Here is a 14009-nt window from a genome sequence, read left to right as displayed (position 1 = left end):
ACCTCCATGTAATTTAGATAAAACTATGTCCTGGAATGAGTATAATTTTTTTTTGTAGACCATCATCAAATGTTCTTCTTGACTACTTCAAAAAAATCATCTTCTCAGGGACCACTAATTCAGGAGGAAACGTATTCTGTTTGGGGTTTCCTCTATATAATGCCCTTTAGACCATTCGCCGTCTTCCCTTTGAAAATCAATCATCTGTCCTACGTCATTTGTTAGGAAAACATATACAATACTATGTAGATTGTACAGTAACAAGCTATACTTTATAAAACTTTGCTAACCCTTGTATTTACAAAGCACTTTTTCATATTTCTTTTTAGTACTTCGTGATGACTTCCGGCAAAATCCTACAGATGTGGTTGTGGCAGCAGGGGAACCTGCAATTCTTGAGTGCCAGCCACCTCGAGGACATCCTGAACCGACAATCTACTGGAAGAAAGACAAAGTTCGTATAGATGACAGAGAGGAGCGAATAAGTGTAAGTGAAGCAAGAACTTTTTTCTAGCTGTTAATTTGATATTAGTTGATGGTTTATTGCAGAAGTGCCCTGTATGGGTTTACAATGGTTACATTAATGTCAGGATTCACGTAAAAGACACATTCATGTACAATTCAGTATAAATGTAACTCAGTAACATTCAGTGGTTAGGCAAATTATCTGCCATGAGTCTGGCCGTTCCTGACGTAAGTTAAGCATTCACTAAAATGTTCCCACTTTAATTGTTTCTTAAACAAAACGCATGCACTTAATTGCGTTAAAAGTAGTTCCTTAGAACATACAAATGGAAAGGTTATGGAAAATCAAATGTAGTTGTCTTCTTTAACATGTTAAGCAAGTTATCAATGCTGTTTTTAAGAAAAAAAGTTTAGGAAATCCAAGGGTTATAAGAAGTACTATCAAGCATGTCTTCACAATTTAGAATTCGTGAAATAATGCTGCTCTGTTTTCTTTAGGATCCCTTGCATGATTTACAATATTTAGCATGTTTAATAAATACCACTCTTTAAGATTATGTAATATTTCAAACGAGAGAAAATTGGTCTTATTCAATCGCAACATGTATGCAAGCAGGACTTTAAGTGGGCCGGTCTGAGCACCGGCAGTTTTTTAAAAAGGGCCTCGAAACGGGTCTCTATCGGGCTCTGTTTTGTGCCCTGGCACAGGCGGTCCTCTTTTTTCCGGACTGCAGTGACATCAGACACATCGATGTGCGCATGCTCACACTGCTCACTAGTGGAGAAGTGAGAGCATGACGTCATGCCAGGTGAGCGTTTTAGGGGAAGGGAAATCCTTCAAAGAGAGTAATTTTCTCTTTGGATTTCCCTTCTCTTTTTGAAACTCAGGAGCAGCAACATTGTCATGGTGTCACCGGGGCTTTAAGTGGAAGCTTTTTCAATATTATATACAAGCCATAGTTGCTGCTTATTTATCTTGAGCAACTAACAATCCTTAACAAATTCAATAGTCCTGACAAGGTATGACGTTACTTGGATGCAATGACAGAAACAGCTAAATACAAGTCGGGTGGCACTCTATGCTAAGCACAGATTTTAGCTTACGTGTATTTAAGCCACGCCCTTAATTACATTGTCCACGCCCCTTTGAGAGACCCCCAGTTTTTAAATCCCACTTAAAGCCCTGTATGCAATATACTTTCTTGTGATGGATGTTTTCATTCGGACTGTAGGTTTGGGAAACAGAGTTGGTTCTTAGATCTGCTCTCCAGTTTGCATTAAAAAAAAATGTGTACCAAGCGAAACTTGGAAAAACAAACTCACATACAATACTATTGTGTGGTCTACCAAAAGCCTCAGATTTTCCTAAAATGGAATACTCTTCATGGTTTGCTGAAAAGATTGGTAGGAAATTGTCAACTCATCTCAAGTTTTGAAGTCCATGGCAGACATCCTAATGCTTGGTAAAGGCATCTAAGAATTGACAGTCTCTGGTACTGGAGAATTTATTTTAAAATGAAATATGAGATATTATTAATAAAAACTCCCATCCTAGTATATTGGGAGTTTGAAAACCAGTTAACCTATTCTAGCATAAGTCTGATCTTACTGCACATACAGCCACAAAAAGAGGTCCCATCATTATCGGTATTGGACTCTTGTCACACTGTAGTTATGAAGGGATTCACTGATTCAATGGCATAACAAACTAGGTCAATTATTACTGCCTAGTCTCTCTTGCCCGTGTTCATCCAATTAAAAAGCAGGATATATTCAGGCCCCCATGCAAAGCTAAACAGCGACCCTTCAGGTGTGAGGAACTAAGACACTATTTATCATCTGGATCTGCTGCTTGAATTAATTTATGGATAATGTTTCTGTTTTAATTACATTATTTTATGAATGCCATGTGTTTCAGGCTTGACCTGGCAATATACAACGCCTTTATATAGTGCTTGCTTGAATGATATTTAATTACATTTTTTTGAAACTATATATTTCATCAATTCATTAGCTATGTTAGCTTTCTGGGTTCCCCGTCCTTATTTCCACTTCAATTTCTCAACTTTCACTTTCAAATGCGGGACCTGACATTCTACATACAGTAGCAGAAGCGTTGCAAATTAAGGGTATCCTTTTGCTCCATCACCTTTGCAAAGTGCTAGACGTGGCATCCTTGGTGTGTTTTCCCCCTTTATTTTTCCTGGCCTTATGACTTTCTGCACTTTACAACTGCTAACCAGTGCTAAAATGCTTTTACTCTATCCCTAAAACATGTTAGATTGGCTTATACCCAAGTGACATTTAATTTACTTGTAAGTCCCTAGTAAAGTGGCAGTGACTGTGCACATGGCCTGTAAATTAAATGTTATGAGTGGGCCTGTAGCACTGATTGTGCCACCCACTTAAGTAGCACTTTAAGCATATCTCAGGCCTGCCATTTCAGCCTGTGTGTGTTCAGTTTAAACTGCCATTTCGACCTGACAAAGTAAACCTTTTGATTATTTGGGTAGATGCACAGCCATATTTTTTGTGTAAGGTTAATCATTCAAGGGTTAACCAGTATCAATTGATTTGGTGGTGCTCAACACGGAGGCGTCGAGGGTCCTGCGACGTCAGATTCAATATTTACAAATGCGAGGCTAGAGGGACTCTAGTCTCATCCCTTGATTGGCACACACATTATCGATGTTTCTTTGGTAGAAGAAAACTACTTCCATTCAATGTTCGTTGTAATTCATTCCGTTTATTTAGTAGTATTTTTATAGAATTAATTCAACTTTCTTCATAATCATAGTCAACTTAATAATCAGGCACTGTCATTTTTAACGTATCCAATGCATTTCGAGCATTGATGGCATGCTCTTCATCAGGGAATTTACACTAGGAACAATGATATAGACAAATATTAATGTAAGTAATAATTATTTTGTAACATAACAATTCAAAAACAACTTGCTGACATGCAGTGAAAAATTCTAATGTGGGGTCATGCTTTGCTTTCAAACGTTGGGGTGTGGAAAAATTCACAACATGCGTGATATGTGCTGGGGTGAAAAACGAGGGGTTGAAAAGGGTTCAATTGTTCGCTTACATGCCCTTCGTTGGCTGGTTATCCTAGGGATCTAAACAAACGGATAAACAAAAAAGGATCTGTCAATGCCTGTAGGCACGACGATACTCCGTTGTGCATTTCGGTGTAGATGCTGAGAATGGTGAACACTAACCTGAAAGGTAACGGGTAGAAGAAGGCTGTCCGGGACTCATCTCCGAGAAACGCCGGTGGAAGCAGTGGCTTCCAGCGTTTACTAAATTCAAAAGGTAGGGTACCACGTGGTATGTCCCATGTGACGGAAATGGTAGAAAGACTATGAGAATCGTCTATGAGATTCTGGGTGGAAATCAAAATCCTGGATGCTTCGTGTTATATATGAAAATTCAAATAACCTCTATCCAATGGTGGGGGTTGGGAGTTTAGGTGTTTAAAAAATAAAAAATGATTGTTTAAAAGTTTATGGGTCCTGGGATCGAACTGGGCTGTTGGTGGTTGTGGAGTACATCGTGTGCAAGTCGTGTAGCTGTAATGGAAGTGGGACTAAGGCAAGTAAATTGGGGTATGTAGTGTCATGGTGATAGGGACATACACAATGACAGCAAGATCAGCATAAAGAGCAAATCGTTCACAAATAACAAGAAAATTCGATTCTCTCATTAATCCCCATCGGATTTTGGGTAGATAATTTGTGGATCCAGTAGTTCTCACGCCTTAAAAGGAATTTGTTGTTGTCTCTCCCTTCTTGTTTAAGTACAGTCTCAAGGATAATGAACTTCATTTGAGAGATATTATGTTGTTTTTCTGTGAAATGTGCAGAAAGAGCTGACTTCAAGTTTTTGAGTCTGATATTGGACTTATGTTCGGTGAGACGTATCTTGATACGTCGCTCAGTTTTACCAACATACATCTTCCCACAAGGACATTTTATCCCGTATATCAAGTTGCTGGTGTCGCAGGTTGCATTCACTTTGAGTTTGATGGGATTACCTCGACTTGGATGATTCACGATGTTGCCCCTGATGACGTTGTTGCAGTGCCCGCAATTTAGACAAGGAACCAAACCTTGTCTAAATTGCGGGCACTGCAACAACCGAACATAAGTCCAATATCAGACTCAAAAACTTGAAGTCAGCTCTTTCTGCACATTTCACAGAAAAACAACATAATGTCTCTCAAATGAAGTTCATTATCCTTGAGACTGTACTTAAACAAGAAGGGAGAGACAACAACAAATTCCTTTTAAGGCGTGAGAACTACTGGATCCACAAATTATCTACCCAAAATCCGATGGGGATTAATGAGAGAATCGAATTTTCTTGTTATTTGTGAACGATTTGCTCTTTATGCTGATCTTGCTGTCATTGTGTATGTCCCTATCACCATGACACTACATACCCCGCAAACTTGCCTTAGTCCCACTTCCATTACAGCTACACGACTTGCACACGATGTACTCCACAACCACCAACAGCCCAGTTCGATCCCAGGACCCATAAACTTTTAAACAATCATTTTTTATTTTTTATTTTTTAAACACCTAAACTCCCAACCCCCACCATTGGATAGAGGTTATTTGAATTTTCATATATAACACGAAGCATCCAGGATTTTGATTTCCACCCAGAATCTCATAGACGATTCTCATAGTCTTTCTACCATTTCCGTCACATGGGACATACCACGTGGTACCCTACCTTTTGAATTTAGTAAACGCGGGAAGCCACTGCTTCCACCGGCGTTTCTCGGAGATGAGTCCCGGACAGCCTTCTTCTACCCGTTACCTTTCAGGTTAGTGTTCACCATTCTCAGCATCTACACCGAAATGCACAACGGAGTATCGTCGTGCCTACAGGCATTGACAGATCCTTTTTTGTTTATCCGTTTGTTTAGATCCCTAGGATAACCAGCCAACGAAGGGCATGTAAGCGAACAATTGAACCCTTTTCAACCCCTCGTTTTTCACCCCAGCACATATCACGCATGTTGTGAATTTTTCCACACCCCAACGTTTGAAAGCAAAGCATGACCCCACATTAGAATTTTTCACTGCATGTCAGCAAGTTGTTTTTGAATTGTTATGTTACAAAATAATTATTACTTACATTAATATTTGTCTATATCATTGTTCCTAGTGTCAATTCCCTGATGAAGAGCATGCCATCAATGCTCGAAATGCATTGGATACGTTAAAAATGACAGTGCCTGATTATTAAGTTGACTATGATTATGAAGAAAGTTGAATTAATTCTATAAAAATACTACTAAATAAACGGAATGAATTACAACGAACATTGAATGGAAGTAGTTTTCTTCTACCAAAGAAACATCGATAATGTGTGTGCCAATCAAGGGATGAGACTAGAGTCCCTCTAGCCTCGCATTTGTAAAAAGTAAACCTTTTGCCAGGCCCAAACCTTCCTTTTTAATACATACAAGTCACTCCTCGGGTAGGCCCTGGACAGCCCAAATTGCAGGGTGAAATGTATTTGAAAAGTAGCACATGTACTTTTAAGTTTTATATGTCCTGGTAGTGAAAAATACTACAAGACCTATCTCTCCCATGAGCTAACATTGGGGTTACCTTATGACATTTATAGGTGTAATTTCCGGATGGGAACAGGAAACCAGTACATTTTTGGTGTCTCTGGAATTGTAATGAAAAATACTAAATTATGGTGAAGTTGGATTTTAAATGACAGTTTTGCAAATGCCACTTTTAGAAAGCTCACGTACTAGGGGGTTGGGCCCTTTAATCAGCTGGGTTGAGCTGCTGTAATAAGCAAGAAACTGACATAAACACAGGCTGTAATTATTCAATAAACACCTTTTGACGAGATCAAGTAATTTAAGTAACTTAATCTGATTTTCAATTAAGACGTTTTCATATTAATATGCATTTTACAAACAGTTTGCCATATAATTCCGACAACATTTCTGTGTCAGGCCCATTATTCACAGCCCAATCTAAGTAAACCTATCATTTACTGAAATCAAGTATTGCAAAAGAAACATAAATTAAATACATTCGTTATTTTAAACATGTATCAAACAGTGTCAAACTTTTAACATTTCAAAATAAAGCTTACACCAGTCTTATGGTTTTAAAATGTTGAGGTCTCTATCAATAATCTTATGGTTGACCTCTAATTTTAAATGTCCCATGGGGTAATGAAAACACTCTGTTAGCGTAGGCTGCCAATGTCTCTTGCAAGGTTGCTACATTAGGTTCTCACATTAGTTGTAGCAACACCCCTGGTTAAGTCGTCAATGCATTTTTAACCTCACAGTTAGTTTAGGGTTTTCATCAGAACCCTGACTGGTTGGTTCTGTGTAATGATAAATAAAGTGAATATCAGTTTGTTTTATTACTGTATCTGGACTGTAATTACTTTGAATTTTGGAGAGCTGATTCCTTTTCAACTCTCCTTGGGCTTATTTCTGTTGTGTTGTTAGCAAATATCGCTCAATGCTTTTTGCTTTGTGAGCAGATCATGGTACAGTTGGTGCCTCCTTGTTATTTCTGTGAAAGATAATTGTATAAGGTGCTATCCAAGTGTATTTAATCCAATTATTCTTTTTCTTTGGTGTTGCTCGTATAAGTACTTGTTGAGACTCACACTAATCTATTTAATTTTCATCTACAGTTTTCTGCCTTAAAAAGCTAATTGCGATTGTTTGCTGCTCACCATACTGCATCCTTGAGAGCTGCTTGCATGCGCTGTTCTCACCTGGCTACATGGCCCTGTGACTGTATGATGGAGTGGCTATAATTTTGTTAATATATAACAGTCTGTTTACAATGTATAGAAAGCCACAAATCAACAATAGATATTAAAGTTACATTGTTGCTAAGGTACGTGTGGGCCAATTTCAGCAGTACGCTTCACACCTGTCTGTTTGGTACATTGTGACTTTGTGCTTATTTGCAACTATTTTCTCTAGAATAAGGCAATAAACTTGAGTCTCACTGGTTATGAATCATAGACCTTCACAGAACAATGTTTGTTTTTCTTGATCAGTGCACTGATCTTGCAACATTGTAACCAAAGCTTATTTATAAGCGGTCATGCATTGTCTGCAAAAACAGCACATACGAAGAAGCTCTCAAGGACGCCTTTTGGAGATCAGAAAAACAATTGCAATTAGCTTTTTAAGGCAGAAAACTGTTGATGAGAATTAAAGGGATTAGCGCATGTCTCAACAAGTATTTATACGAACAACATCATAGAAAAATTAAAATTGGATCAAATACACTTGGCCAACACCTTAAACTATTATTTTTCACAGAAATAAGAAGGAGCCACCAACCGTTAATGATCTACTCACACAGAAGAAAGTCTCGCTCTTAGGTTAAGTCGTCAAGTCATATACATTTGTTTATTTTAAAGGAAATGGCAGTGTTGTACAATCTTCGGCATAGGCATACAGGAGTATAGCACTATTTATTGCCTGCACTAGTGTACGGGCCAGAGTATTCAAGACCTCTAACTTGAACACGAGGTGGACGCACATGCTGACTTAACTTAAGAGCGACAATGTGGAGTACAGCCCTAAGGAAGTCGTAGGGTGACAGACCCATTGACGAAACAGATGTTGTCTGGCAGAGGAATCCGAATCCAATTAAAGAAAAGATTAGAGAACAAAAGGACAATTGGATGACACTTATTTGTGTTTTTGTATCATTGCGTGTGCTAGGAGACCAGTTCGCAATTAAATCAAATACATTTATTATTTTAAACAAAGATTGGAGAACATAGGGAGATTGGATGACTCTTATTTGTGTTTATATATCATTGCATGTGCTATTAGACCTGTTCTCAGGTAGTTTACCTCTGGGTTAGGGATGTAGGAATAACATCCCTTCTCTTTTGAGCACCGCACTAATACAATATGCTACAATATTTGTGAACTATGTCCCAAGCACCAAATTCATTTACTCTTCCCATAGTAGACACTGTATTTGATTTACATTTCCTTTGCAATACTTGATTTTTAGTAAGTTAGAGTTTATTTAGCTTGGTTTGTAAATAATGGGCCTGACACAGAATTGTGTCTTAATGATATGGTAAAGTGTTTGAAAAAGGAATAAAAATATGAAAAAGTTATAAATGAAAACCAGATTAAGTTAATTAAATATCTCATCAAAAGATGTTTATTGAATAATTACAGACTGAGTTTATCACAGTTTCTTGACTTTTAGATAGCTGACATTTTCCTGCCTTAGCCATTTGGTGCCTGCAGCCTCTCTCTGGGTTGCATGACTAGGTGTAGTTGGCAGGCTTTGTGTATGCCTCCTAGACAGCTGCACACAATTGGGAGCTTAGGTATGACTGGATGGGCCATCACTGGCAGGATGAGAGAGAGGAGCTGGACCCAACCCAACTTACACTTGAATAGACTGTGTTCTGGCACCACGCGAAGGGCTGCAAAAACCCTGTATTTAGGTTGGAGCCATGGCCAGGAAGGCAGGGTACCTGTGAATTTCAAAGGTATGCTTCTAGAAACTTCTTCCCACTTCAAAGACTCAACTGGGTATAAACTGGGTATAAATACTGGACCTCATACACCAACTTTTCTGTACACATCTGGACCTGTGGATGCTCTGCCATAAAGATGGACTGCTGCACTCCAGAAAGGATTTCCATTCTGTTGGACTACTGCTCTGAAAGACTGATGCCCTGCTGTGCTGACCTGCTGCCTTCTTGACTGGGTGAGGACTGGACTTGCATCTCTTTAACTCAGAACCCAGAGTGACTCCAAGGGCTAGTTGGCTGACCTCAGGGACACAACAGACTTCAAACAAGCTTGCACCTGTACCTGGACTCTGCCATATGCGATCTATCCTGCCAACTGGTGCCACCCCAGTCCTTGAACCTTGGAAGTGGGCTTAAGGTGCTCTGCCAGCCTCTGTGGATCCAGAAGGAATGGCTGAGAAGAACAGACGCAACGCCGCTGCTGTATGGATTGGATCCAGTTCCAAAGACCTGCATCACATTCGTAGCCCCATCGGAACCACCGCTGCACCGTATCTTTGGGGCAGGCCATCGCATCACCTTTCGACAGCTGCCTTGGCATTGACAATGAACTCTGCATTGCATCTCCTGGGAACTAACGCATTGCCTCAACTGCACGGTGCATCCTAGACGCCGAACTTCTCATCGTAGGCCCCATTGACTGGATCTTTGATGCAGAACCTCTCATTGCAGCATCTTGGAACCGACGCATCGCTTCAGTTACGCAACACATCTTTGACGCGAACCCTCGCAATGCTCTGCAATCTAGGATTTATGATACTTTGATCAATGGGCCTAACTGGGTCCCTGTAGCCATCCCATGCTCCATCACGATAGGCCTGAATTAGTGACTTATTCCCGGTCCGGCATGACCAGATATCCACAGTTGGTGCTTTGAAAGTTTTGGCACTCTTTTGACTAAAATCTTAAAAACATGAATATTTCCAGTTGTACTAATTGGATATTTGTTGTTTTGGTCTTGTTTTATGTAAGAAAGAAAGTTCTATTTTAATAACATGGTGTGGGATCCTTTTTAGGTTTTGTTTGCACAGCGCTTGTTCTGTGATTGAGAAATCAATTGTTTTTAATATAAACTTAAAAGGGACTTTGATCCTGCCTCCTCTCTTTCCTGGCTTCTCATTGGTTTCTGTGTGCTTCTTACTTTTGCTCAATTTGGCTGTAACATATTTTCCTGCATTTACCAATGTTTGTTCCTCCACTGCTTTTTTTATCAGTTTCCCGGTGCCGAAATACCATTAACATCCACTTTGGTGAAACTATTTTTTCTTGCAATTTTGCCTCTTTTCGCTTTTTACTCGTGCAGCATAATCATTTAACAATTTATCACCTAGGAGATTAAGTGATTTGCTTAGAATCACAGGATGTTGATGCCACTGAGACTTGAACTGGGATCTCCGACTCTGGAGTCAGCAGCTCTGGTCACTGCACCACATCCTCTCCACTCCCGTGTTATTTGTCAGGGAGCTCTTTCCTTCACTCGGACGATAATTGATAAAAACAGTACTTCTTTCATAACATAGGTGAAACCGATGCATTACCAATGTTTGTTGTGTGGTGTTTTCACTTAATTAGGGTTTGAAGTGTTGCACAAATATTTTGCACGTTGCCTCTAAGTTAAGCCCAATTGCTTTGTGCCCAGCCAGAAGGTTGAACACAAGTTAATTTAGGGTTGGCTTGTGTCTCACCCTGACAAGGATTGTGGTTGCTGCTTTCTCATTGTCATGCAACAGGTCATTCTGCGACCCACGGCTCACTCCACTGCCTCCCTGGCATCCCGTGTTATCCAGCAGGATATCGTAGCACTTACCTTCAGTTTAGGAAGCCCTGCAAGAGGCTGCGGAAGGCCATTCTTTGCCTCAGGTGGACTGGATACATTTCTCTCCTTAGGGACCATATTCTTCTTCTTTGTAGTTTCTTCTTCCTAGAATTCGTGGGCATAGGCTTTATTTAACCAATCCATCATGGAGGCTGTATCATATATTCCTGTCAGGATTTCCCAATCTATCGTGGCAGCATCGCTTCTTCCTCTATGTCACTTCCCATGTTTTGCGTATGTAAGAAGCAGAACTCGTTTTCTTCATGCATTGCAACACTCCTCGCTCCTGCTGTTGTATCTTCGCTCCTGCTGTTGTATCTTCGCTCCTGCTGGTGTATCTTTGCTTCTGCTGGGGTCTCTTCACTTTTGCTGGGGTCTCTTCACTTTTGCTGGTGTCTCCTCGCTCCTGCTGGTGTCTCCTCACTCCTGCTGGTGATTCTTGCTGCTGTTGTTTCCCTTCTGAACCTTTCTATTCTCCTGGTTCTTGGTGTTCCACTAGCCTTGTCTGCGCCTTCTGAGTGTTGCTGCAGTCCTGATCTTCTACCATCAGTACCAGTCCTCATCAGTCTTCTGGGAGTTTCCATTCGCCATCAAAGATATTTTCCCTTCTGGGTTTTTCCTCTTCAGGCCTCCTTCTGGATGGCACTATGTGCTTAAAGGTTCCCTTCTCTGCGGCATCATGGCTACCAGAAGGGGTCACCTATACTTTTGGCGGACCAGAACAGTCAAAACCTGGACTTGTGGATTTTCTCCTCGCTCCAAGGCTGCTAATAGAAGTCTGTCAGCTGACGAACATGACAACCCCGAACAACAACTCAATTTCTCACAGTATCCAAAGACAATCTACTTACTTTGACAGAGTCTCCCTGCCAGTCACATCAGTTTTCTGTTGATACTTTTCGAGACATTATTCAAGGATACTCTTGGAGCTTCTTCAATGGCAGAATTGGGATCTAGATGTAGTGGGAATTTCACTTTAGAAACAGGTTCCATGTAACTGGACACACCATTAGAGCCCCGTTCATGCACTTAGAATGGAATTATAGGGCTTTTATAATTTATTCTGCATCTTTCTGAACATACATAATTAAGTATTAATCAATCTCAATTTCATTAATTAGCTATGAAAGATTAACCTGGAATCTCTTTTTTTTTAATTAGGAGATATCAAGTTGACTCCATTGTGTCCTCCCACACAACTATAACAACATTTATGATAATGTACACTGAATGAAAGATGATCCAATCTGCACATTATTTTGTTTTTAATTAATAAAAATTATGTCAAACTGGTAAAAGAAGTGAGATTGCCCATCTACCAGGCTGGCTGTACCATTAAATGCCCCTCCTTTCGCTTAAAATGTAAATATTCTATTTTGGGTCCTCTAACATTATAGTCAAGATTGTAAATACATTCCTAAATATGTATATCATAGCTGCTGCCAACTACCCTATTGCACAGTTGTTCAAAAGTAAAATAGCATTGTTATCGTCTAAAAGTTCAAATGTTTTGAAGTAGTTTTTTTTTATATATTTCAGATACGCAGTGGAAAACTTATGATCTCCAATACCAGAAAGAGTGATGCTGGAATGTATACTTGTGTCGGAACCAATATGGTCGGAGAAAGAGACAGCGATCCTGCGGAGTTGACAGTTTTCGGTACTGCTTCTGTCCTTACATTTTCCTTTGAAGAAAGATTAGTTACCATGTACTTAGTTCTTAGTGAATGGCATATTTTTGCAAGGATTATAGGCGTCACTCCATAAACGCCAAGCAATTAATGAAATGATTGACTTGCTCTTAATGTAGGGAATTTTTAGTTGGGACTCAATCATTTATTTTCTCACAAAACAGTTTCATGATGCAATTGTTACTCAGTTACATTGATAGAAAATAATGTGTCTTAAAAATAAGGACGCTGTGAAGATGAGTGCATTTGCCAATGGTAACTTTATTTAAACAGAGCGTGTACTAAGTGCTGCATTACAAAATTAGAATTTAAACATTCTTTCAAATTTTCGTTTGGACAGTTTTTGTTGAGTATAGCTAAGTGGCACGTTAAGTGTCTACTGTCATCCTGCAAAACATATGACTGCAAAATATTATTTATCTGCAAGAAAGGAAATATTCAAGAAGAAAGGTGAAAAACACTTTCATGTTAGCATTTGCATTCATCTCAAATATGTTTCAAAAATAAAATGTGTTCAACTGCCATTTCAAACTTGCAGAGATGTGGCAGGTAGTTAGTGCAGATGAAAGAATCTTACTTTCAATCTTGATACTCTAGAGTAGAATATAGTCAATTACTGAACATCCCTACAGGTCCCCAAACTTTGATGCACAGTAACAAGCTAGCAACAAGTCATAAAGATCATTTGCCCCCAAGGGAGAATAAATATAGAGGGAGGTTAGCTAAGTGAACTCCTGCCAGAAGCCATGAAGTGGGTAACTGGATAATAGCCGACATTAGGAAACCTTACTGTGGGAGACTGTTCAGTTGTGTCGCTTGCATCCACCATTAGCGATGCTGCTGTAGACTCCAGATGAAAGGTCATGGATAGACAAGGGAAAATCAATAGGGATACAACTACAGAAGAAACGGATTTCAAGCTGTAGTGCTATTTTATGGACATGTTGCCATACTGTGCTGTAAGAATACAAGCAGACTAAGTATCAAAACAGCTACAGTTACAAGCATATCTGGATAGCTGCATGACATTAAAGAAAACCCCGTAGCTCTGCATTACAATGATAAACTATGTGTTGTTATCCTTAGAAATTGAAATGCTACCATATTTATAAATGAAAAATAACTTCATGTTGCTAACAGTTTTTGAATTCCATCTCGTGGGAAACCCCACTTTCCAGGTGAAAATGCCCTTTTTATCTAGTAAATTAGTGAGAGCATGCATCTGTTTATAAAAATGTAGGCTATATACTATTGTTTGTTTATTTTATATTTTGATCAAAAGTGGATATTTTTTTACTTTTAGAATATGCAGATATACTACATCTATATATTCGTAAATAGCCATCTCTTGTGCAACTACTATAAACGCAGGTCACACCCTGTTATTACCTGCACTTGATGATTGACTTATTAGATAAATGCCACGTGTTTCATGTTTCAGCCTTGAA

At 39.3% G+C, this 14009-nt stretch overlaps 1 protein-coding gene across 1 annotated transcript in view; it reads left to right on the top strand.

The window, feature by feature from the left end:
• The window catches only part of ROBO2 (roundabout guidance receptor 2), an 803551-nt gene that overhangs the window by 502701 nt on the left and 286841 nt on the right, over positions 1–14009 (top strand). The window contains exons 3-4 of the mRNA XM_078658968.1: positions 330–487; positions 12410–12530. Coding sequence (XP_078515094.1) covers positions 330–487; positions 12410–12530 — 279 coding nt within the window. The remainder of the gene's footprint in view (positions 1–329; positions 488–12409; positions 12531–14009) is intronic.

This window comes from Lissotriton helveticus, chromosome 8 (assembly GCF_964261635.1).
Source record: "Lissotriton helveticus chromosome 8, aLisHel1.1, whole genome shotgun sequence".
Lineage (NCBI taxonomy): Eukaryota > Metazoa > Chordata > Amphibia > Caudata > Salamandridae > Lissotriton > Lissotriton helveticus.
The sequence above is the reverse complement of the archived record's forward strand: the minus strand, read 5'-3'. Positions and strand labels throughout refer to the sequence as shown.